The sequence below is a fragment of the Gymnoscopelus microlampas genome (genome assembly GCF_963454915.1).
Source record: "Gymnoscopelus microlampas genome assembly, chromosome: 18".
NCBI lineage: Eukaryota > Metazoa > Chordata > Actinopteri > Myctophiformes > Myctophidae > Gymnoscopelus > Gymnoscopelus microlampas.
This window is the reverse complement of record NC_139955.1, coordinates 36,408,705-36,434,351: the sequence shown is the minus strand read 5'-3', so window position 1 is coordinate 36,434,351 and position 25,647 is coordinate 36,408,705. Positions and strand designations below refer to the sequence as shown.

The 25,647-nt window shown below is 39.9% G+C and overlaps 2 protein-coding genes across 5 annotated transcripts; both read right to left on the bottom strand.

Moving 5' to 3' along the window:
- Positions 1–11: 11 nt before the first annotated feature.
- On the bottom strand, positions 12–13,795 carry lamp2 (lysosomal-associated membrane protein 2). 4 transcript variants are annotated; one of them, XR_014599558.1, is made up of 10 exons: positions 13,657–13,795; positions 10,007–10,122; positions 8,805–9,015; positions 8,543–8,704; positions 8,077–8,450; positions 7,666–7,785; positions 6,711–6,750; positions 6,457–6,624; positions 3,714–5,307; positions 2,926–3,667 (listed from the first exon to the last, which is right to left on the bottom strand). XR_014599558.1 is itself a non-coding variant. In XM_084041589.1 (9 exons), the coding sequence occupies exons 1-9, from the start codon at positions 13,700–13,702 to the stop codon at positions 1,338–1,340; spliced, it is 1,380 nt and encodes a 459-aa protein (XP_083897715.1). In that variant the 5' UTR covers positions 13,703–13,795; the 3' UTR covers positions 12–1,337. The 4 variants fall into 4 exon arrangements, 2 of the variants coding, with proteins under 2 accessions (XP_083897715.1, XP_083897714.1); XR_014599559.1 differs by having other exon boundaries at positions 3,726–5,307; XM_084041589.1 differs by lacking the exons at positions 2,926–3,667; positions 3,714–5,307 and adding an exon at positions 12–1,480.
- A 710-nt stretch (positions 13,796–14,505) lies between these two features.
- On the bottom strand, positions 14,506–25,436 carry cul4b (cullin 4B). Its single transcript, XM_084085601.1, has 20 exons — positions 24,458–25,436; positions 23,925–24,040; positions 23,629–23,732; positions 23,411–23,480; positions 23,236–23,309; positions 22,981–23,143; positions 22,103–22,192; positions 20,559–20,641; positions 20,394–20,461; positions 19,908–20,026; positions 19,511–19,703; positions 19,262–19,366; positions 19,051–19,161; positions 17,960–18,045; positions 17,717–17,824; positions 17,499–17,612; positions 17,298–17,403; positions 16,983–17,155; positions 16,101–16,253; positions 14,506–15,792 (listed from the first exon to the last, which is right to left on the bottom strand). The coding sequence occupies exons 1-20, from the start codon at positions 24,933–24,935 to the stop codon at positions 15,697–15,699; spliced, it is 2,610 nt and encodes an 869-aa protein (XP_083941727.1). The 5' UTR covers positions 24,936–25,436; the 3' UTR covers positions 14,506–15,696.
- Between the last annotated feature and the right edge of the window lie 211 nt (positions 25,437–25,647).

Below are 25,647 nucleotides of genomic sequence, written 5' to 3'. Positions count from 1 at the left end.
GAGAAAAGTGATACAAAACAAGAAAGCTTTATTTAATTCATTCCCCACATACTATGTTCAACAAGCTTATACCAGATTCTTCATCAGATGGAGATGAGCTTCATGATGAGCAATTGAAAAGTGCAACAAAACAAAAAAGGCACACAACTATCTAGGGGGGAGTGAATGTGTAATCACATGTACTGGTGTGGAACCAGGGTTGAAGCAAAACTAAAGCCATGACTAATAAACAGCTAGATATTAGATTTTACTTTCATATAACTGCATAACTGCATAGGCTCATGTTATTAATGGAACTGAACTAAAGCACAGAGGCTTAGGCCAGAGCATGTGGTGTTTGTGTATGTTGGGCCTTTAAACTGTACTATATCAGTCAATTGCTCGACCAGAACCATGATCTAACAGCAAAAACCTAATTTGCTGCCCTCTGGCTAATGAGTTGTGTATTTGTCATTTATTTGAAAGAACATGGCCAGATTAAAACAGGGGAGGACACAACCACAATAAAATCACAAAATAATTTACTTGAGAAAAATGTACATTTAAGGGCAAAAGTAACGCAACCACAACTAAGAACACACCCCATCTTCCTTTCCCTGAGAGGGGACTTTGCAACAGTGAAAGACATATAAACACCATAATTACCTTTACAATAACTTCTTGCAATGCTGGTTAGGTGTCTTGAAAAGTTAGTGTCCTTCCACTGAGCTACCTTTATGTGAGTATGTGCAAAAGATACATCATTCCGATATGAACACTGGATGAGTGTGAATTAATTAAAAGGAATGCTGTATCAAGAAAACAATGGCCAACAACAATGGGTTTGCATAACAATGTTATGATAAGGTTTCTATTAGCTTGCTCATACATTCATGGCGTTATATGAAATAATTAATCAAAAAATCAACATCATTCATCCTATACAAGAGTCATTTACATAGATATATTGTACAGCACATTAACCAAGTGAGAATAAACAGCCTCTTGGAAGCCTTTCTGGGGAGGACGTGGATGACTACAGAGGCCATCAATAACATGCAAACGGTGCAATATCAATCATCAATCTGTTTTGGTAATTGAGTCAGTCATTGGTGTCAAAACAGCGATGGTTGGTGACAGAAATCACTGTTGGGTGGCTGCTGAAGTTAATTACAAAAAAGGGGCAAGAGAGGAGCAGATATTACGAAAAATCATTGTGGGAAAGTGAAAAGGAGACATTTGGGATGCCAGGGAAGCAACAGGAAAAGGGTGGAAGGATGCCTCTATAGGAAGAGTTTTCTTTTTGTGTGTTTAAGCGGTGTTGCGAGGGTGAGAGGCAGAAGCAGCTGTGAGTTGGATTATACAGACTGGTAGCCAGTGCGACTCTTCCTCCGACCAATCAGGTAAGAGATAAGCACAAGGATGATTAGGAAGCTGAGTGCCACGCCCACAGCGATGGGCACCAGAAAGCTCAAATCAGAGTCCAGGAAGCATTCCTCAGCTGACAGAGAAAAGGGGACACAGAAATAGCGGGTTAGCGTTTTAGTTGGCCGAAAATGCCAGTGAAAGACGAGGATCAAGAGATGTAATGACATGAGGGGAAGCAGCAAAATGTCACTCCAGAACCTGCACATGTTCTACGATGACCACAGTATCAATGGGAGAATACATTTGGTTGAACAAACCCAAACTCAGATCAGCAACATGGTCCTCAATCCATTGTTGGGAAAATTAGTCATTCAATATTCCCCGAGATAAAAGTAGATTAGTCACTGAAATTAATAATACTGCTGTAATAAAAATAATTAGCCCTGATAACACAAACAAAAACTACTACATGGAAACGTCAATACACAAAGGCAGACTGAACATCACAGATCTTTACAATTATGCGCAGGCAGCGAATCAAACTCCCATTGATCAATGAACTGACTCCCCTCAGTATCATGAACATCTGAGGGAGAATACATTAGAACAGTTGTTTTCAAACTTTTTGTGCAAAAGGCACACCAATGGTCAAGTCAGTATGTCTAGGTAAACCTGTATTCATTGCCATTTTCCCCATGTCTGAACATTTGTGAAAAATTAAGAATACAAAAATCATAATTTTGGCAATAACGACATGCCCAAAGTAGGGACGCCAGGTTGAAATTGGTTTACATAAACATAGCACAAAAACATAGTAAAACTTAGTTCTAACAGACCTCCAGGCCATTAAGGGGCCGTTCCACTGATCATATCCGAGGGACAGGCTTAGATAGCTGCTGACCAGTCCCTCTGTTTTTATGGAGGTTGAGCGAACAACCCAGGACCTCCTGGGCTCCGTGTTTCCCCATAGGATCCTACTCTAACAGACCTCTCTGTTAGAGGGGTCCTAGGGGGTGACAGAGCCTCCCAGGTACCCCATGCACCCCCAAATACCATGGGTATGTGCTATGTTTATATTTACCTGTATACATACATGTAGAATTTGCCTTTGTATTGGTAAACAAGTGTGCATAAAGTGCGGATACAAGTAAATTAAAAAAATAATTAATAACATTTTGTATAGTTTCATAAATTGCAATAATAATGTGTGGTTGTCGCCAAATCCCAAGGCACACCTGGACTTGTAATCACGGCACACCAGCGTGCCTCTTCTGCACACCGTTTGGGAACCACTGAATTAGAAAGACTCATAGCCGGTGGCTTGGTTTCTCTTTCTTCCAATGAAATAGGCCACCAGAACAATTACAATAAGGATAAGAAGGGCCACTCCAACTGCTATTGGAACAATGAAGCTCTCCCCATCAGCCTGGCAATCCACAGCTAGACGAGAATGAAGAGAACAGATAAGTGAATGAATGCGTCACCGACTGGACAGGAAAAAAAAAGACGGACAGTAATAGGATACCTGTTTAAAGTGAAATGCAACAAGAAGAAGAATAGAATTAAACAACAATCAAATAAACATTTACTCCAGTAAAGGACCAACAAACTTTTATTTCCACAATCTTAAAATGGTCCATTCTGACATAATTTTCCATTCCCATTTATTACAGCTAAAAAGCCTAAGAAAATGCAAATTAAATCAGCACTCTTTTATAGCAACGGAACACAAGTGATTTTTAAGAGGATGGACTTGCAGCACAAATTCCCTTTGCTAAATGTAAATTAAAAAAATTAAAACTGATGAGGGGAAATCAAATTATGAGCCATGTTTGACAACTGTACAGTATGATTGAAATTATGAGCAAAGCATCACTAGGTAAGGCACTAAGCCATCATAATAATAATGATCTTTTTCTTGAGAGCATGAGCTGATAGATGTTCTATCTACATTGGTGCTGCAGAGCCATCTTATAAAGAATCAAGGCAAAACAATTTTATATAAAAGCTGAAACTTACATAAGACCACAAGCAAATCTGATCACAAGCAAAAATGGAGGTCATATTCAACATAAATCTATTATCCATACACATATTACAACATCTTAGGAAATGGATTGAATAATTTGATCACAAGCATCTTGAAATGGAAAGATCAGTCTAATGTCCGATGTTGAGAGCTCCTAGCCTCACTCCAGTGCAGCCTCTGCTTTAGATACCTGATAGCTTGTTAGCTTAAGCCTAAAAACTACAGATTTGGAGCTAGGCCACTAAGACTAGCACACCGTTCTAGAAAGAAAAGCAAAAATACACACAGCAACTACCATAACACACACACACACACACACACACACACACACACACACACACAGACACACACAGACACACACACACACACACACACACACACACACACACACTCTGTGGACAACCAAACTCCCTGACGCTCCCATTGGTACAACTTGCACAGGTTGAATTCGCTTCCACTGTTCTACCTGCAAACCTTCATTACCTAGGTGACTGATGGATAGGTTATCCACAGGTGTGTTACTGCAGCATAGATTCAAAATATGCCAAACTTAAAGAGCGCCTTAGTGCATTTATATATGAAACTCCTCTTCCATTGTGCAGAAAGTTAATGACTACATTAAACATCTATCCCTTTTCTAGACCTAATGCCAACATGGATTCACAAAGGGTAACAGACTCAATGTCTGTTTTCTGGGCCATGAACACCCTCTAATTAGTCTTTTCAAATGTGGCATTCATGATCCCACAAAATGAGTCAGACCTTGTAGGCAAACTCTAATTGCACATTTTGAAAATGATTGCAGCCATTTCAACTATAATGTCATCAAGACAGTGTTATTCCAAGGTTTTCACCTGCTCTACAGGGGAAAATATACATGGAAAACATTACACATTTGTAAATTCTACATGAGAGAAAACTCCAAAAAATGATGTGTGAAATGGGACTGCAAAGCTGTAGTTCTCGAACCTTGAGTTTTGGGGAACAATATACGATCACTAATTGACCAACTTTAGATTTTGGAGGGGAATGCCATATGCAATGTATGTCACTTAAAGTAATTCAGAGAATGAAACGAAAGTAAGGTGGGAACTAAAATGTGCACAAATATTAAATAAGGACAAAAGGAAACTAAAAAAGGAATGTATATGGGAAGAAGCAAGCACACGATCTGTATCACAGCCTAAAGATTTTACTGGGCACTGTGCAGGGCCTTCAGCAGAAGACACCTGGAATCTCGACTCTGCAGCGAGCATACATTCTAGGACTATCTAACCAGGAATAGTCCAAATATCCTGAGATAATGATTACTGTGGGTGATCTGTCTGATTCATTGAAGGAAGTTTGTTTCATCTTGGCCTGTGCTATTGTGTGTCAAAAGTAGGGCTGAGGGCAGATATTGTGCTTGCTCGTAAAAAAAAAAATACGGGGAAATTAAAATGTACATAAATGAAAAAATGAACACACATCAGAGGTAGACAAGCTTGGTCCTTGAGAATTCTTATCAAATTCAGTCTTTGTAATTTTGTTTTGGCTTCTTTGTTAATTTTGTAGCAAGAGTAAAATCTTTGTCTCACCTTTTCGTGGTTTATCACTGCATTTTACCATGTCATGGTTAAATGAACTATATGGCTAAGATCAAATAATTTCCTATGGAATTCTGCTAGGCTTAGCTCACCAACTCCTATATCGGTGTATATAAGTTAGTTACCAATTAAACAATTGCACTGCCACCCCAAGGACCAGGTTTGGAAACCCCTTACAAAAGAATGAGTCAAAGTGTGAGCTGGATTAAAGGGTCTGATATCCAACATAGGTCTTTCTTCGACCAATCACATAAGCAATCACAACAATGAGAATCAAGCCAGCCAGAGCAGCGCCAACAATGATTGGGATTAAGATGCTGGTGTCATCCATTGAACATTCATGGGCTGCAGATAGAGAGAGAATAGATCAACAAGGGGGGGAAAAAAGTACGTGATCAGTTAACACACTCAGAGGAATCACAAGACTGCAGCAGCATACCAGGATCACAGACGGTTATCCATTGTATAGCTGGAGTGACTTTTTTTATTAACCCTAAAGCCTGGGAGACACTAATTTATGTTCCGTTTTAAAAAGCAGGAGTAAAATGGAGTTCATTACAATTTGAACGATAATGTATTTGTCCCACAGTTGGAAATGTGTTATACAAAATGATCACCCATACTGCATCTGAACAATTTCATCGCACCCGTCATGATAATTGATTCTTCAAGACATACTCAGTAGTCTTGTCTTCCTTAAAGCATAATGACACTTTGGTAGAAGTTTTGGTTGTGTAGTTAGTAGTTACCTTGTCATGATGGAACTAGTCCAATTGGTGAGAGATCTTGCTCCGTTGCGCCACTGATTAGAAATTGATAATATCCTCATTGACTTACTTACATTGTATGGTGAAACAGCTCTCAAAGTCAGTCTTTTAGCACATCAATTCTAAAATGAGTGTGACAATATGCAACATCACAAAACCCAGTATGGCATTTATTATCATTATTTTTCTTTAAAGACAAATGTCAATGCCTGTTGGTTTTACTCTCTGAAGATACGGATCTGCGGATCCAGTCCGGGTTTTCTTCCTAATACAAATAGCTAAATCAACATGACTGACATTTTTCTTTTTTAAAAGCCATACTGGGTTTTGTGATGTTCTATAAAAAGGTCAGAATTGTGACTTTGACAGCTGTTTCACTGTACAATTGAAGTAAATGAGGGGACTATTTTCAGATTATTAATTTCTAATCAACAGTGGAACAGTGCAAGATATTTCACCAATTGGATTAGTTACATCATTCAACTGCAGAACCTAAACCGCTCAATGTGTCCTTGTGACTGGATTTGTCATAATTATGTTTTTCCATTTCATTCCAATAATGTCACATTTGCTGTACTAAGAATAGAAATCAAAACTCTGTCAGTATAGGGGTTTTCTGAGCCCCTTACGGGAGGATCACATTCCACTACACAGCACCCACTCAGTGGATAGTGACAATTCCAAACAGGGCAAGGGTTTTGCATGATAATATCAAAGCGTAACCTACCTGTGCTGAAATCACCCTTCTTGACCGCAAAGGGCTGGACTCGCAGATCAAACGTGTAAAGGGTGAGCGAGTCGGTGATGCTGAAGTTCTGCTGCTTGTTGCACATGTAGGAACTGCCGACAGCTGCTTGCCACAGACTCAGGTTGCCGTTTGCTCCAGAAAACACTCCTGGAAAGAACGCACATTATGTCAACTCAAGACTGTGCTGTGCCTCATTGAATCGAATGGGGGTCGAATGTGAGGTTACTACTTACCAGTGACATTCAGAGCATGAAGGTGGAATTTGTTTGTCTCCTGTTAAACAATAGGAACGAAGGACACTTTAATAACACAGGTTTCACATCTATGCCTACATGTCCTACATACAATTCTCACAGTACTAATGCCAGAGCTTGACCTACAACACCAAGTTTTTAAATACTGCTCAAGTGTACAAAAAGTCACTCTGTCAGAGTTAAAATACTTTGATTATTTGGCATGTTGAAGGTTGAACAGATAAAAAATGTACGCGCTGGACACGATGGCCTTCGTCAGTGCTACAGTGTAATTGTAACTCAAGACAGACCACATTAGCAGAGGACAAGATAAAATGTCAGAATCTTGTGATGGCCACATGTTCCACTTTGAATCAAATAAGCAAGAGACTTTAAGGAGTAGTTCACCCAAAAGATGATTTTCTATCAATTACACACCCCATGAAGCCTTGAATTCATGGAGTTTTTTTGGTTTTGTCGCATTCGTGAGCCAAAATTTGATGACCGGTTCATTGGTCAATAGGAGACTCAGTAGGAGACTCTTTGAGTCTCCTAGTCACCATCCTACTGGAGACTCTGCCGGTCATCAAAATATTGGCTTAGGAATGCGACAAAACAAAAGAATCGGCATGAATAAGTGTTCATGTGGTGTGTAATTGATAGAATATAAGTTGTTTTTGAGTGAACTACTCCTTCATGCCTGTCTTTTTTTCAAACTCTTTTTTTTTGGCAGTTGTGTTGCATTATTATATAATAGCATCATATACATGAACAATAGTGACATTGCATTAGTTATCAAAACATTTGGACACAAACTGTAACATATGAGGCATGTTTATCAAGTTTACCAGTTGACCAGGTGGTGGTGGACGCACACACACACTGCATAACTGTCACCAGGCCTGAATTTACTTTAGGGAAACTTATTTCTTGAGGTTCAGCTCAAGGGACTTACATTGGTGAAAGTGAACATGATGGCCATGGTGTCTGAGGTCAGCAACAGCTCACTGGTGTTTGGTCCACAGGTTCCAGTTGCAGAGGTCCCGTTGGGATCCAGGTTCATCTCCTGGAGTTTCTGATTCAGTGGGGAAAAGACGGAACAACAACTCAACAATGACTACAGTATGTGTCTTATCACTGAATGCTACAGCTTCTCTAGGACAGAGGCTTTTAACACTATATACTTTGTTGACCAGTGTTCCCCAGGGGTCCATACTTAGCCCCTCTTTTTTTCGCCCTAACAAAAATCAATGTGTTGTGAGCTTGTAGATCTGCTATGCTCGCCGAATGTTCGCCTATTATGACGTGCCCAGAATAGGGACACCAGGGTTCATGTGTTTTAAGTATGTACTGATTGTACACATACCTCTCCTTGCTTGAAACTGAGCCGCAAGCCAAAGTTAGCCAACAGACAGGCTGTGCTGTTCTCCTGCTTGATGGCGTACTTCCCAGTGACAGGTGGGGACAGGGTAGGGGTTGGGGTGGTGGTAGGTACAGTAGCAGGGGTGGTGGTGGCAGGTGCTGCTGTGGTGGCATTGCCCGCAGGGGTGGTGGGAGCAACGGTGGTGGGAGCAACGGTGGTGGCATTGCCCGCAGGGGTGGTGGGAGCAACGGTGGTGGCATTGCCCGCGGAGGTGGTGGGAGCAACGGTGGTGGCCGCAGAGGTGGTGGGAGCAGCGGTGGTGACCGCAGCGGCGGTGGGATCAGCCGTGGGGAGTGCATCGGCTGCACATGGGGTAACTGTACAGACAACAGATGATCAGTGGTGTGTACTGCAGAGATAATAATGGCATGGAGCGTGGATCAGGTAGGAAGCTGCGCCTAGTACTTACTATTGTCACTCTTACTCCCGTCACTCACGAACGCCTGTAGAAGCACATTCCACAGTGTCTGCTTGACAGCGTCGCCTGGGAAACCAACTTCACTTTGGCAAGAGTAGCAGGTGTCCATGTCCACATTAGTAATGGGATTATCGACTTTCACAGACACTGTTTCTGGAAGATTGAAAAAAACAAAAACGGATCAGTGTCATTATACAGGTTAAAGCAACCATTTGTTTAACATTACAATCACATTAAGAGTTTTCAAAGTCACCATTTGATATGGAACCAGGAAACAGGGCCAGGTCACTGAGGTTATATTCAAAGGTGATGGCATCTGCCTGGTATGTTTTGTCACTCTTGGAGAATGTCACAGTCCAGGAGTGTCCTGTTCCAAAATTCAGCTTCAGAGTTGAGCTTGTGTTGTCACAAGCACTGCCATCTGTCGTCACTTTGTCAGGAAGTTCAAAGAGGACTGTTTCATTCTGAAAATAAACAAGAGAATTACCTTATTTAACAAAATGACTGCAATTCTACAGTAATAGTATCATTGTAATAAGTTAGCAAAACATTGGTAAATTGTCTTGAGTTATTAGTTATACTAACTCAAATGAAATTTCCGTAAACATACCATACGGTCCTTTCAGACAAAACACAAAGAAACTATGCAAAGTGAAACCACAAGGAATGAGCCTTGCTTATCAGTCTTCACAGCAGAGATATAGCGAGCTGAACTCCATACAGTAACTATATAATAAATAAGACAAACACTTTCAGTCCAAATACCCAAACACCCTGCTGTTAAGGGACATTTATCCGATTATTTGATATGGCTAAAAACAATGTAAACCAAAGCTAACTGACTTCCCTTTAATGCGATAGTCACTGAGTTAGTTTACATTTTAAGAAATAAAGTAACTGAATGCATTTTACTAGGCTATAGTGTGCCAATTTTATTAGGATTAACCCAACACTTCTTGTACCTGTATGAGTGAGTGACAAGTAAACCAAAAAAGTATAGTGAATTAAAACGTCCATTAGAGTAGCACTATTTGGGTGAGTCAAACATGGGAAGAGCATAGTGTGGATTTTTTAAGGAGTAACATTTATACAGTATACATTTGATGAGCTGACTTCTGCAGTGTGACCTGCCGCTGGGTAATCAGACATGCTAAGACAATCACAGGATATGACACAAAAAAATCACTAACTACAAAATGCTTAGTTGTGAGAACCTGTTTGCTTTGCAGTTACTCGTCAATTTTCTCCTTCCCATGATCACATTATCTTCCACGAGAGACTTATGTCTAATATTCAAGGCACATTAGCAGTATAAAAATGCTGAGCTGCTTTGCCATATGTCAAAGCATATTTATAAGTACACTGTGTGTGCAACATCATTGTATAAACTAGGGTGTTGGATTATACCATTAAGTAACGTCCATAAAAGGTGTGCATATATCAGCAGATACTGACCTTATCTCCAGCTACTTCATATGTGACTGAGAAGTTCATCATCAGATCAGCATACAGGCATAACTTGTCATCAGCGCCATTGACAGAGACCACAGTAGCATGAGACAACTGGATTTCTGGAAGCAAAACAAAAACAAGACATTAGCCAGTTTTTTCAGATCAAACAAAAAATAATATTTTGCATTTTGGATTACGGCCTTAAGGCTCTTTAAATTTGAGTACAGCCTCTATGCAACAATTGTAACGCCATTGCTTTATTGCAAATAATAAATAGATTGCATTATGGTGTCGCATGGTTGGTCTCTACTTTGATATATAGTTTTTTCTCCTTTTGCGCCTGTTAAGACTATTTTGGGGTGTGGCCACTGGCCATTTCCGTTTTTAGGAATGGAATAAAAGGAGTAGTTCACCCCAAAAATTACTTATGTTCTATCAATTACACACCCACATGAAGCCTTGAATTCATGTTTTTTTTTTTTTTTTTGCATTCTTAAGGCAATAATTTCATGACGTGCAGGGTCAAAGAGTCTCAAACAGTCTCCTACTGACCGATGACCAGATAATCAAATTATTGGCTTAGGAATGCGACAAAAACAAAAGAAATCTCCATCCATTCAAGGCTTCATGGGGCGTGTAATTGATAGAAAATTAGTAATTTCTTTGGGTGAGCTACTCCTGTAAGTGTTTTTGAAATGTCAACATACAATACAGTCAAAAAGATAAATCCTTAAAAGCTTTTCCATTTTCTTTAGTGATGTCCTGAATGCTTTAATGTTATTCATGCATTATAACACTTTATTCTGATGAACAAAGGCTAAGCACATGCAGACCATTTAGCACATATAATAACGCTAACCAATCAATGCAGTCTCAGCTCTGCCACAATTCAGCTGCATCTAGGCAGAACTGTACAGGGCCTATGTCACAGATTAGACCATAGCAGGATGTTATGGGGCAATCGCTATTTCATGACTAACTGATTCTAGCTGACCCAGAATGACCTCAGCACCCTGATATAAAAACAATGTTATATAGTTATTATTGGCTTCAATGAAGAATTGAAGATATGATATATAAGACAAACAAGATAAGATAAGATATATAATAATTGTGGTAGCCTACAGTGCCACCAAGAGGCGTTGACATTTCAAATTGTGTTGTGCAAGCTAATTTAGGTCTTGTGTGGTCAATATAACCTCTTCCACTTAAGACTGTAAATCTCCCAGTTCAATGTTTGATAACACCTGACCTGATAACAAAAAAAGGTAAACACAATTGACTAGCGAAACGTTTTAAAAGAAAACTTCAAGTTACTATCGTAAGCTCGGTTCTATGATATATGAGCGAGATGTCTCGCTATGGGAGAGCACCCTCTCTTAAAGGTCATAAGTCCAATTCTAGGGGTAATGATTTGTACATTACCTTTCTCAAGACTAAAGTGGGTATGATTCTTACCCACTGAAAGGGATAGGTTATATTTTACACTAGAAGGGCAAAGGCCACTTCACTTCAGACAGGTTTAATTATTTTGTGACCAACCACCTTGTGCTTTGTCATCAAGGCAAAGGCTACGGAGTAGAACATGAGGTCATCCCTCTACTTACTACACACCAGTGGTGGAAAGTAACTAAGTACATTTACTCAAGTAGTCCTTAAGTAGTTGTTTATATCTTACTCAACTTATCCTTTTTCTTACTGATATTAGTATATCCTGTTAATTACTTTCTTCACTGTTTGGAGATACTCTGTTTATTTGCTTATTTGCTTCAGTAAATGTCTGTATTACCTATGAGTATGTAAAAGAACAAAAACGAATAAACAAAACGTTTTTTAAAAAAAGAAAAAAGTAGTCCTTCAGTAGAATTTTGAGGTAGTTTTACTTTACTGGAGTATTTCCAATTTTCAGTACTCAGTTCTACTCCACTACATCTCAGAGGCATATATCAGAGGCATATATTGTACTCCACTACAATTATTTGAAAACTTTCGTTAGTTACTTTGTAGATTTAGATTATTATTAAAAACATACATTAACCACTTCAGCCCTATATAAATTTCGTCCATCTACACGCTCACTCGCGACACATTGTGAGCTTGTAGATCTGCTATTTTCAAAAGATTTTTATACATTTGAAAACTTAAAATGGGCCCTTCTGCATAATGAGTACTTTCTACTTTTGGTACTTTAAGTACATTTTGATGCCAATACTTTTGTACTTTTACTCAAGTACATTTTGAAAACTGGACTTCTACTTGTAACAGAGTATATTATCTACATTGCAGTATTGATACTTTTACTTTAGCAAAAAATGTGAGTAGTTTTCCCACCACACTGCACAGTAGTACACACACCACCACCACACAGATAAGACAGACAGGTGATCACAAGCTTTAATGAGCTCACAATAAACAAGCTGTGACCTGCATAGATCATATGTTTTGCTAGCCTGGCTCCAGCCCCTGAATCGCTATGGGCTGTGAGTGAAACGAAATGAAAAATTGAGGCTGAGTGTCAGGCTAATGTTTTGTAGCTATTCAACGTAAGTCTAGGTCAGTTACATACATCTAGCATCCCTCTATCAAACAGCACCACCCCTGTGTTGTGTTTCAACAGGAAGTTGCTTAGCTCGCGCAAGAAAATAGCCGATCCACAAGACCACACGGCGTTGCACATGCGACGCGTTGTGAGCTTGCACATCGGCTATTTTCGGCACGCGACGCCGCCGTACGACGGACCACCAGGCTTGAAGCTACATACTGTAGCTGAAAACTTAGCACAACAACACCGACTACTGCCTGGATCACAACCGTTATATGACCGCGTTTCTGCTGCTCTTACTATGTGTGGCTCATCAAATGCATGCGTCCAGCGGACGTTACTAAACTATTATAAATGACACCACTCACGACACGTTCGACAACATATAGTACCATACATTGACTGTTGTTAACGCAGAGATATACGGCTCTGAGTGTTAAACAATACGTCGCAACCAGTGTTGCCATGTCCGCTTATTATAAGTAAAGTTGCTTGCTTGTAATTATTAGTAGTTGCGTCTTTTTGCCCTTGTTTCTAAAGTGTAGTTGCTGATGCTGATGTATAAGACGACCATAGAGAAGACGACGCACAATGCTATACACCCCCCCCACCTGTATATACTTTCCCCATTTTCAATTTTGACACTTGCTTTGACAATGTAAACGTATGTTTTCTCGTGCCAATAAAGCTTGAAAATGGATGCTTGTTTCTCTCGCAAGACCTGGCAACACTAATCGCAACTCCATTTCAGAGCATAGACGGAGCCCTTGTGCCAGCGGGCCTGTTATAACTGTCTGTCTGTACAGACAGTGAACCCCAGAAGTTTCATCATCACGTCACTTCTCCATTATAAAATGACTCATTAATTTAGACGTTTAAAAAACCCAACACACACATTTAATATAACTGAAAGAAGCGTCGCAAGACATGCGCCTTTAGAACGCTTCTCTCAGCTCTGGTCGGCCAACCCTTTTAAGTTGAAAACAAGTCATTTCTGCCGGACGATACTTAATACAGTATTTCGTGCGGCGTAGACAAAAAAAAACGCGTCCACATTGACATTACAACAATAATACAACATTAATTAAAAACAACTTTTATCGTTACGTACCGGTGCCGAGTGACAGGAGCAAAACGAGAAGTGCCCAAGGAAACATAGTGGTAATTGATGGTTGTTTTTGTTTGAACTTGTGTCTCTACGCCGACGATAACAAGGAGCTTCAGGGACAGTCAGTCAGCTCCTCTCTGACTGTAAACGACCGCGTCACCAGGCTGAGGCGGCTTACCGCAGCACCTGTGGAAAGCCTGGTCCTCTATTCTCAATTAACCAGCCTGATCCGCTTTAGAGCCCGCCTACTGTATCCGGTGATTTAATCACACGCATGTGCATGCACCCACCGTTTCCGTATCCGCTCTAGACCAGGACCGGACGCCGCAGCCTGCAAAGCAAATCGATCCCAGTTGTATAAACGACGCCACCGACAGGAAATGGAAGTCATATGACTGTCTGTTGTCATAACTTGTCAAAGCAGCAAGAGGCTTGTCACCGTTTCTTAACAGCTCTATTACACAAAAGCATCTGTGCATTTCTATACCGAGATCAGTATCAGAAAACAATATTTAGGGGGAAATTACAATAAATACAAGTAATTAATTTAAACTCTATTTTATATAAATGTTTAATAAAATAAAAACAAATCACAATGTTTAGAAAATAGCAGCTCTACCATGCAAAATGAAAGGGGAAATTAAAAGAAGGGTAATTAACAACTTTAAACATTGCATCATTATTTTGGGCATGTCATAATAGGCTAAATAAACTCAAAATCAATTTGCAGATATTAGATCTACAAGCCCACAGCACGTTGCAATGTTAATTACGTTAATTTCGCCGTCAAACGATGAAATATAAAATCAGGCGTAAGGGGTTGAAATGTTTGAAAGGATAAAACGAAACGTATTGAAACACTTGACAGTTTGTTTTAATCTGAAGCAATAAACCTAACAGACTCATACAGACACAGGGCATTTAAAGTCTAGTCAAGCGTGATTTCTCAATCAGCAGTCATCTGTTGAGACAATCGACTCCCATTCATCCCACTTAAGCAAGGCCTGCAAGCTCCACGGGGAGACTTACAATGAATCTAACGTTTGGAAGTGATTTATGCTCAGGTCAGGAACATGGGAGGGAGGGTTGGGGGGGGGGGGCAGTGTCTGAAAATGTTGTGCTTTTAGTATACTATACTCTCTAGGGGTTAACAAAAAACAACTAAATATACATGTGCCTATCAAATGGAGCATGTAAAATGTCACTGTAACAGTGTTAAGTATGTACAAAAATGTATGGCAAGAGCAAAGGGGAAACCAAATGCATACACATGTACAATTGTTTAGCAGCATGAACAAATCCTATAACAGAAGTGCTCTTTTTTGGCACATGCTGTCAGTCTGGCATAATTTACCTAAATAGTATATCCCACAGATTGGTTGTTCATGACATACAAACAGCTATCACAGATAGCTACGTTGCCTTCTTGAAAATTGTTAAACATAGCCGCAAGTGCACGCATTTGACACAGAATCCACCCTAACATCAAATCCTAGTGTGAATGTTAATCCATTGGTCTCGCATTTGACATTGATTGAAGAAACAAGCATCATCTTTATTAATTTTTTTTCTTCCTTTCTCACAGTTAAAGCAATGTTAGGTGTGTGAGTGTTTCCTTGGGATACGGAGTGAACTAAAAGGGAAACGAAAGTGACGTAATAACTAGGAGCAGAATGCCTCAAATAAATGACAGATAAAGAAGACTAAGTTTGAAAATAAATATTTCTCTCTCCCCTGTCCATAAAAAAAAGAGCAAAAGGGGGAAAAAAAAACATTGGTTTGTCTTCTTTTTTGTCCAAGGTAGTCCCATTCTCAGTTGATCTGAGATACATGGCCAATATTCTCTTTTTAATGGGCATGCAGGCCACAGGATCACAAGACCCCTGATAAAGTCCCGTGGAGCACTATCCATTCACTAGTCGGTCGCTGGGTTGAAGAGGATAATGGTAACATCCACTGGAGCCAATGATTCGAGACAGAGCACTCAAGAGAAGCCTTGAGCTTGACTGGACTGCCTGCCTCTTTTTCTGTCTCTTTCTATTTCTAAGCCACGTAGTTGTATTGGTTGGGGTTCTCCTTGTCTCGCTCCATATAGTCCCTGTCGATCAGAGACTCTATTCTCTTCTTCAAGTCAGCAGGCTGAAAGGGGCAGAATGGGTTAAGATCAGAAGCTATAAAACAATCTATAAAGCCCTCCTAATATTATGGATTTATATTTCCTCTAAGCTTTATTCTGTTTAAAAAAGACAATACATGTTCCACATTTGTAACCCTTACAGAATTGTCAGTAGTTCATTTTTAAGTGAGCCATGTCAATTAGAATGAACAATCTATTTAGAATAACTTGACAATATGGAAATGAAATTATTGGTCTAATGTTAGCCCACATAAATATTGTAATTTCATTGTAATAACTGGGTTGGGGAAGGTAGGGATGTTTTAATCACCTTGACAGGGAATTTGAGCTGGTTGTACACTTCAGACACCAGGAGATTATGACTCAGAGTCTTCCTCATTTTCATGATCCGAACAATGGCCGCATCAATCTGATACTGCCGATCCTGAAAGACCCTCTCTGTGGTGCTGGCTTGCTCCTCCACCTGGAAAACAACAACGATTGTTTGGCACATGCTGGCAGTCTGGCATAATTTACCACACTACTCTGTGTGGAGTTTGCATGTTCTCCCCGTGTCTCCTAGGGTAGTTAACCCAATTCGAATTGAAGCCAACTCTACATGTCTCCTAAATCAACAGTATTCTGAAAAACGTATGTTTCTATATCAGTGGTGCTCTATCTTTTTCATGTCAAGGACCCCCAAAATTATATGTATTTGGCCGCAGACCCCATCCAAATATTTTGTTCCAGAGACCCCCCAGAAGCAAAGATTTGAGTTAAAAATGTTCGCTTTAAAAATATATATATTCAAAGATTTGCACACATTTTCACGATTTTTCAAAAATAGCAGATCTACAAGCTCGTAGCGCGGTCTTGTCACACCGTCATATGACCAAGCATAGTTTTGTCAAATCTTAAGGAGCAGTTCACCCAAAACATTACTTATTTTCTATCAATTACAAACCCCATGAAGCCTTGAAGTCATGGAGATTTTTTAGTTTTTGTCACATTCCTAAGCCAATAATTTGATGACCAGCGGAGTCGGAGTCAATTGAGTCTCCTACTGACCAGCCACCCAGTCGTCAAATGATTGACTTAGGAATGTGACAAAAACAAAAAAATCTCCATGAATCCAAGGCTTCATGGGGTGTGTAATTGATAGAAAATAAGTCATTTTTTGGGTGAACTACTCCTTTAAGGACATGAGACATACCGTTTCTTTCATCTGGATTTGGTTGATTTTGATCCTGAAGAGCTTGTGTTTGAAGTCATCGTTGCAGGAGAACTTGTCACCATCCTCCACATCTTTGCTCTTTGGGACTTTGGTGAGGACGCGGGCCTTCCCGCATGCCAGTGACTGCAACGTCCGTCGCAGCTCACTGTCCTCTGCCATGCACACAAGCAACAGAAAATTAACATACTTTTAGCTCAAGGAATCATGCTGACTAAACTGTAGCTGGCAATCTGTGCTCCTGTCGAACAGTACAAAATTATATTGTCGAGGATCCTTTCCTGCGATCACACTAACCTATTCCTGTCGCTAGTTTGATCTCCTCCAAGGTGAACTCCTCTCCTTCGTTAAACATCAGTAGCACTAGTGTCTGGAACAGGGAAACCTGCAGTTCTTTTTTTCCCTGTTGAAAAGAAAGAAGAAATTAAAAGTTCTCGATTTCTCGGCAGGGAGAGAGTACAAACTAAATCATCCTGATAAGAAAAAGCAACGATGTACCTCTTTGAATTCAGCTTTTAAGACACAATGGCCTAGTGTTGTTTGCCACTGCAGTTTCCTGCCACTGTGTTTGGCCAGGTAGAAAGTCTTGAAAATCTCTTGCAGGCGGACCATCTGTACATTGAGAACACCAGGTGTTACAAAGAAGTGGCAATATTTATGTGGCTACATCATAAAATGGCATAGTCTGAAAGTGTGAATATTTGCTCAGCATTAACCTCAGCTGGCAGGTGTACTTCCATGGGGACATAGGTCGGCCAGTATCCCATGGTAAGGATGTTGACCGTCAGCTCAATGTTGCCGGGCATGTTTTGGCACTGCTGATACTATCACAGAGACAAATTATAAATTTGATAAATTGCATTTTACAGTTTTCTTCATCAAACCTCACCTCCCTGTCACAACACTTAATTCCAAGAGGGTATTCTGCCAGGAAATACAGACCGTGTAGCAGTAATTACCTGTTTGAACTGTATCATGATGTCTTTAGAAAGCTCCATGTCCTTGAACATCCCTTCTAGCTTACTGGTAAATGCGGCACCACATTCTGGAAGAAACAAAGGTTAAAAGTCAATGTGAAATAGGGATGTCAAAAACTGATAGATTTGCAATCGGTTAGACAACATCATTATTCAGTTAGTTAACGCTTATCTGTATTCCAGGCTAAGCCTGGAATACAGGCTCAAGCTACAAACCCAATCCGATATTAAAAAAATGCATGTACACAGAATGAATGTTTATCAGAATGGTACACATTCATTTAGGCTCCTTCAACATAATAATTGTGTCATAATATGTGCAGCTTGAATGCAGTAGGCAACCTGCACTGCTTGATCCAACCCAGGCTACTGGCTGCTTGAAAGTTTATCTCCTTTTTTTTTGCTGAAGGAAGATTAACATGTCAACATGTTTTGGTATCTATCTAGTGCAAATTTCAGTCTGTTGAGTGTAAGGTCCTTTGCCCAAGAACACCCACTCCGATGGCACGGACATACAAAGACAGCATATGACTAATGTACATGTAGCCAGTCAGGTGAAATGGACAATGAGATGACAGAGGCTGTTGACGATCCACAATTCAATTCCATCCAAGTAGTTCTCTACTTTGTTTACTTGCCCATTTTCCTCATATAGGTAATGGTGCGTAATGGTCCCCAACTCCCCTTTTGTGCATAATAGATCACTTGGATGAATGAGTCAGAGCTTGTATTTTAAGTCATTAGCATTTTGTGATTTACATGCAATTTTGCCATCATCCTTCTTTGTGAAATAGTCCCAAACTATGCTACACTTTGTGTGTTTCATTTTCTTTTGTCTTCTAGACATCCTGGTGCAGATATGCGTGAGTATTATTATGCAAATTGACCAATAAGCTGATCAGCGTATTCAGACATTTTCTTTTAAATAAATGGCTAACCGATTAACTGTTGAGATCCCTAATGTGAACCCAGAATGTTGGTGTAAGAATTGCTGACTTACTGTCAAATACCTCTTGGAGCGAATAAAGGTGAAGATGTGTTTGTGTGTGAGATGGATGGATTTTTATACTAACCATGTTTCAGTTTGGACAACATAGATTTTTCAGCATCGACAGAGGCACTCTTTCCCACCAGCAATCTCTTGGCCAGGTCCTTCTTGTAAAAGGCCTCAAAAACATCTTTACCTAGAAGATATATATAAGAATTAAGCTTGATCAAAATATACATTTCTTATATTTCTGTCAGAAAAAGAGGTAAAAAGACTATTGTAATAGGAAACAATACCATAAATAAATCTGAAGATAATCATGATCTTATCCAACATTTTCTCCAGTTCTTCATCTGTTGCTTCCTTATTTCCTGCCCGTAGTTTCGAATCCACATGCTTTGCTGTAAAGCCAAACAGACATAGAATTTGGCTTAGAACACATTTCGTTTATTTGAATAGAATATTTAATTCATATTAATATTGTATTAATTGTTTATTGATAGTCTAACAACTGAGTGGGGAAAAAACAATGCTAGTTTGCCAACCTATGAGCTCTGCAGGCTTATTTGGCCTTTTGTTGATGAAAGTTTCAAAAGCCTCTTTCATGGCATTGACAAACTTCTCATTCTTCATGAAGCACACATCGATGACGTGATCCACCTTGTCTTTGAAGTCCAGCAACTCCTGCACCATGGTCTTGTCTTTCTCTGGGTTTATAACAATTGTGCTGCCAAAGGCCTAAAATGGTTGAGAGTCGAGAATTGGAAAATAATGAATCCAAGTTAAACTTGACATTTTGTGTGTCGCCGGTTGACTTATCAGGGATTTCCATTTCTGTTCAATCACATCACATAGATGTGACTGACGGGCAAAATGTTAACTGGCCACCTTCAATGTGCAGTATGCTACAACTGTCATCATAACTATCCAGTAATAGCCTACCTTAATGTAGTATATCCAGTGTTGCAAGAGGACTTGAACACCACCTCGCACTCGACTGAAGAGCTGATAGAGAAGAGATAAGTCCTGGATTCTGTTCTCGTCTAGTAGGTGATTCAATCCTAGGAGTTTCAAAAAGCCAGAGTTAAGAGATGTGCACAACATGTGACCATACGAGTATCTCCAACATTATTATGACAGCTCAGGATACATCACAGGAACGTCCAGCACTTAATTAATCATACACATACTTATACTACTACCACTACCACTACCACTACTAATAATAATAATAATACTTAAAGAGGTTACAAAGTGCTTCACAAAATTTAAACAAATTACTTCAATTACAAATCACACAATTTAAAGGAGCATGGTAACAAAGGGGTAACAGATAAAAAGAGATAAAGCATATAATGACATAAATGTAAAACAAGAGAGATTCACTTGGCTGTTAATAGGCTGTCATAATCCCATATAAATGTTTACCTTTTTGGAGAGTTGTAGTGAGATGTTCACCCAGCAACTGCTTTTCCACCGTAGCAATAAGTGGTTTTCTGCAAGAAAATACGAGTGCAAGTGACTAGCGTGTCTTAGTCCTCAGTTTTTAAACTGTAAACTAAAGACCATGCCTGGCCAATGGCCACTACTCACTGCGTGCTCTGGTCTAGATATGTGATGACCCTGTCTGCCTCCTCCTCCAAGCGTTTGTTAACATGATGGAGATAGTCTGGCACCTAACAGAAATAGTATGATATTGCATCTTCAATTTCATGGGGGTTAGTGAATACCATATATCGTTGCTGTCTTTTCATAAGTCAACGCTCTCCTTCATCATACAAGAGTGTGCGATGCGCAGCGTTGTGAGCTTGTAAAAATTAAATAAGAATATAAATAAGAAACGGTTTTGGACATAATGTTTCCACTTGACAGCAAAGATATGAAAGGCCACATAAAGGCAACTCGTGATCATCATAAAACAAAAGGTAATCCAAAACATTTTACTCTTATTTGCCTTGTCTGGAACTTGCAAAATATTTGATTAAAGAACATCATTTTGATCATTAGACCTCATCAAGGATCAAATGAGGCCTTTTGGTCAAAAGTTTTTTAATAATTTTTTTTGGCAAGTTCCAGATAGTGTGTGGGATCACTCTTTTTTACACTTGGATTTTCCTAGTATCCTATGCACCTATTGCTAACATTGTTATGGTGTGCATAAGCCTGTGGGCAGGCTTTTAACTCTTATTAGCCATTGCATGACTATAGTTCAAATCTTAATAGCATTCAGAAATGCATTCAGAAATGAATTTGAGCATCTATTCTAAAGCATTGATATACACTCATCTCTATGGTTTACAGAAAAATGGTGCGAAATTTAACGAAAAATAAAGAAGTTCTGTGGGACCTTGTTAATGCCAGAGGTTAGAGGAGAATGCCCACAGTGGTTCGAGTTGATAGAAAGGCAACAGTAACTCAAATAACAACTCATTACAACCAAGGTAAGGTATACAGAAGAGCATCTGTGAATGCACAACGCGTCAAACCTTGAGGCATAGGCTACAGCGCAGAAGGCCACACCGGGTGCCACTCCTGTCAGCTAAGTACAGGAAACTGAGACTACAAATCGCACAGGCTCACCAAAATTGGACAATCGAAGATTGTAAAAACCTTGCCTGGTCTGATGAGTCTCGATTTCTACTGGGACATTCGGATGGTAGGGTCAGAATTTGGCATCTACTACAACATAAAGGAATAGTAGATCCATCCTGCCTTGTATCAACGGTTCAGGCAACGTTCAAAGTCACTTAAATCACCTTTCTACCCCATTCTGATGCTCGGTTAGAACTTCAGCAGATCGTATTGACCATGTGTGCATGCCTAAATACATCGAGTTGCTGCCATGTAATTGGCAGATTAGAAATTAGCGATTTTGCGTTAATGTGCAGTTATTCTTATTATTCTAAGCGATTTTTACTTTTAACTATAATTTACTTGTAACTGAAAATGTTTTGCAACATTAAACTACATGTGTAACTACGGTAGTAGTGGTAATTAGTGGTGTACATACATATTGTCAAGTCCTATCAAAAGCTCAAACACTAAATGACAAAAAGTCAGTAGTATACACAACAGTATTTCAACAGGGAACACACAATAGTTCACAGGACGTACAAATAACAGACACAATAAATCACCTCTCTCTCCTGCATCAGCCTCTGTCCCTCTGCAGCATACAGTCGATTAGTTTCTTCCAAAAAGCGCTGTTCAAAGGAGTCTTGATAAATCTGTCAGGGTTGGAAAGAACACCGATGTCATTAAAGCCATTATTCAAGGGTGCATTTGACAGCACATCATCAAACACCAGAGCAGACGCTTATCACAAATAACACAGATGCCAAACTAACACTTGCATTCTATAGATCTTAGAACAGGGCAAGGGACATGACTCAAAGATGACCATCTCCAGCTATTATTACACTACATGACATATTCAGCAAAGCACAGGATAGCAGGACAGCACAGGGTAAGGCTGGACTTGATTACGATTTTTTTTTTTTTTACATATTCTCATAGTTCTCTGACAAGGTCTGAACTGTAAATATTTTGCACGCCACCATTGTACAATGTAGTATAATACAGGGGCTTAAGTGGTTATAAAAATAATAATAGATGTTTTTCATGTCGATTTGTTGATGTAGGCTATAAGGAACTTAAAGAAATATATATTTTTTAAATGCTTCTCGATTATTCGATTAACCTACATAAGCAAGATTAAGTTGGTTAGAGGTTCTAAATATTGGTTTCGATATAGTTTTGGCTAATTGCCCAGCCCTATAACAGGGCCATCTTTACTTTTTCAAACAGTTTCACGCTTTGTGTGTACATTATAGTTAAACGTAATTTACTCAATCGTGCAATGGTGTCGCTCACTAAAAACAACATATTTTCAAGCTAGCAATGTGCCGCATCATGATGCATTGTGCGATGTAGTATGAATTAGGCTTCAAGGTCGGTTGAATGACACCTCAGGTGTACCTTATTAAGGGACAAAGGGTACAACAAGTCCATTTACCTGTAGGTCACTGAGCATGCTCAGTAGACTCCTCAGGAGGCTACGGTCGATAGCCTCCCCACTACGCTCCCTCTCAATGAGCAGAAGGATCCCGTCAATGGTCTTACTCTGCACCTTCAGATCACTGATGATATAGAACCTGAAGAGCTCCAGGCCCATGTCCCTGCAGACCAGAGTGGCTTCATTCAACACTCATTTAAAAAAAAAACATCAGCCCGTGTGTTTACATAATGCTAATCCAAGTGACTTACTCACCAGATAGATGGCAGCATAGAATTTTGTAAAACATAGGTGCGGTCCAAGAACAAAAATATACTCCTAATCATGATCTGTGGAAGAATAAGAATAACTAAACATGTTAGGCAATGTTACGATAACGGATTTGAGGGAAATCAGACTTTGTACATGACAAAATAAAGACAGGACGTACCATTTGTCTGCAGTGATCTTGCCAACACTTGTCTATTTTCTTAAGGAAAAGTACACTGTCCAGGGCATCTGTAAGAATTGTTAAGGTAGTACAGGATTTTTTTTTGGCATCTCTTTATAACAATACAAATTCATAATCCATATACTCGGCTATAAAAATCAAATAGTTAAATGAGTCAGCGAGAGTGAACAAAGAGAAACACAAACAGGAAAGGATATTCTCTGAACTGGTCAATTTGTGCCTTGATGTGATCTTCACACACCAGCCTCAGCTGTTTGTAGAGTTTGGCAGATATCTTGTGGGAACAGAGATTCTCCACCGCCTAATTAGAATAAAATAAATAAATAAGTCAACAGTGGAGAAAACACAATGCTTGTTTCTGCAGATGTCACGTCACATAACATGTTCAGATCAAATTGAGGTCATGAGGTTTTTTTTAGCAGCATCTTTCCATCATCACTGATGATACTGTAGGTTTACTGAAGAGGCCACTGGCCCCTGCTTCAGACTGTACCTGGTAGAGTTCCTCTAGATTGTACTTGATAGAAGTGCTGTTCTGTATGGCCTCTACTGCCTCCTTGAGCTTCTGCCAGGTCTCTTGTGTGTAGTTCTCAGGCAATTTGGGCTTTTCTGTGGTACAAAGGTGTGAAAACCGATATAAAAACATAGCACTGTGGCTACATACATGACAGAGATCTTAAAGTTTCATAAACTTGTCATTAGCAGTTATATACAGTATGTCAAACTATTTGGTTTTGTTGTCCCCATTTGAAATATAATGCTATAACAATTTGAGCAGTGGTTCTCAAAGTGGATTCCAAGGACTCTCAGGGTTCCTTTAGGGGGGTCTAACTTGACCCTTACAAGTCTGTAGCTCTGACAGTATACAAATGGAACCAAAGTCAGAGTTAAGGGGAGACCTTGACATTTTAAAGTTTGAGAACCATTGAATTAGAGGTATGTCAGCACCAGGTGAGCAATAAATGCTTATAAGAATCTGCCTGTTTAAGAATGAGATCACATCAGTCAACACATCATGCAGGCTACCTTTGAAGTTTTTGATCACTAGCTTCTTTGCAGCGCCGGGTTTACTGTTGGAAAAGGTGGTTGATCCTGCATTTTTCGTCAGTCCGTTTGCATGGTGCCCAACTCCACCGGGCAGGAACACATTTTTGCTCTTATTCGAGCAAGACGCAGCCTCCTCAGCAGCCATCTTCACATCCAGTCCAATGAAATCCACAGCGTCTTCGAATCTCAACTTCTTCTGGATGTGTTGCGAAGTGCTGGAGGAGCAGGACGAAGAGGAGGAAGAAGAGGAATTCAAGAGGGTTTTGGGAGGAGGAGAGGAAGAAATCGCATCAATGTCTTCCCTCTCAGAAGAAGAACTGTTTATTTTCCTCTTCTTCGAACTAGACGTGATGCCGCCGTCTGTGTGTTGTTTGACATCAGAAGCTGCTGGTGGTCTACTAGCCTCCTGGGTCGGCGGTGGTGGGGGGTTAGGGGAAGGTAGACCTGTTGGAAACATGAACAAATGGAATACTAAATTCTAATAGCCAGTCCTGTTAATACCAAACCTCCAGGTTTGCAGGGGTTATTACGATGATATCCGTGTCCAAAAAAAGCTTATTTCTGTCTGCTGAGGGTTTTTTAAAGGTCTTTCTCCTCAGGTGTTGGAACAGATAATAAATGTGAAACTCCTCAGGTCTTTCAATTCTCTCTTGTTATTCTATTGCTGCCTGGCAGAAGAAAGATGGTTGTCTTCTGCTTCCTCTTCTGGCCTCTCTGGGTCCGAACCACGTTGTGGAGCTGCTAGCGGTTGGTGGGAGCCTTACGACAAACTAAACGGTGTGCGGATAAAAAACGGGTGAATGTATGGAGGTTTTTAATGGTAGCGGGACATTTGTCGGTTTAACTCTGGATAATATTCACTCATAAAAGCGATTCGATGACCCCACCGGAAGTACTTTGTGTAAAAGTACTTTTTTGCCTGCTGCACGAGCTCCTCCATTCGGATTGGTTTGGCCGCTAGATGGCGCCACGGCGACAGCAAACAATCAGCGTTGCCAGGGTTTGTGAGAGAAATAAGCAACCAGGTCTATGAAAACGATCCCAACAGAAGCGAGCCCTTCGCCCTTTTAACATAATACATACATTGGCTATTTGAAAATATAAAAAGTGCCCTACCAACAGTCATAAAAAACATGTGAATACTAACTCTCCTTGAAAACCGCTCTAAA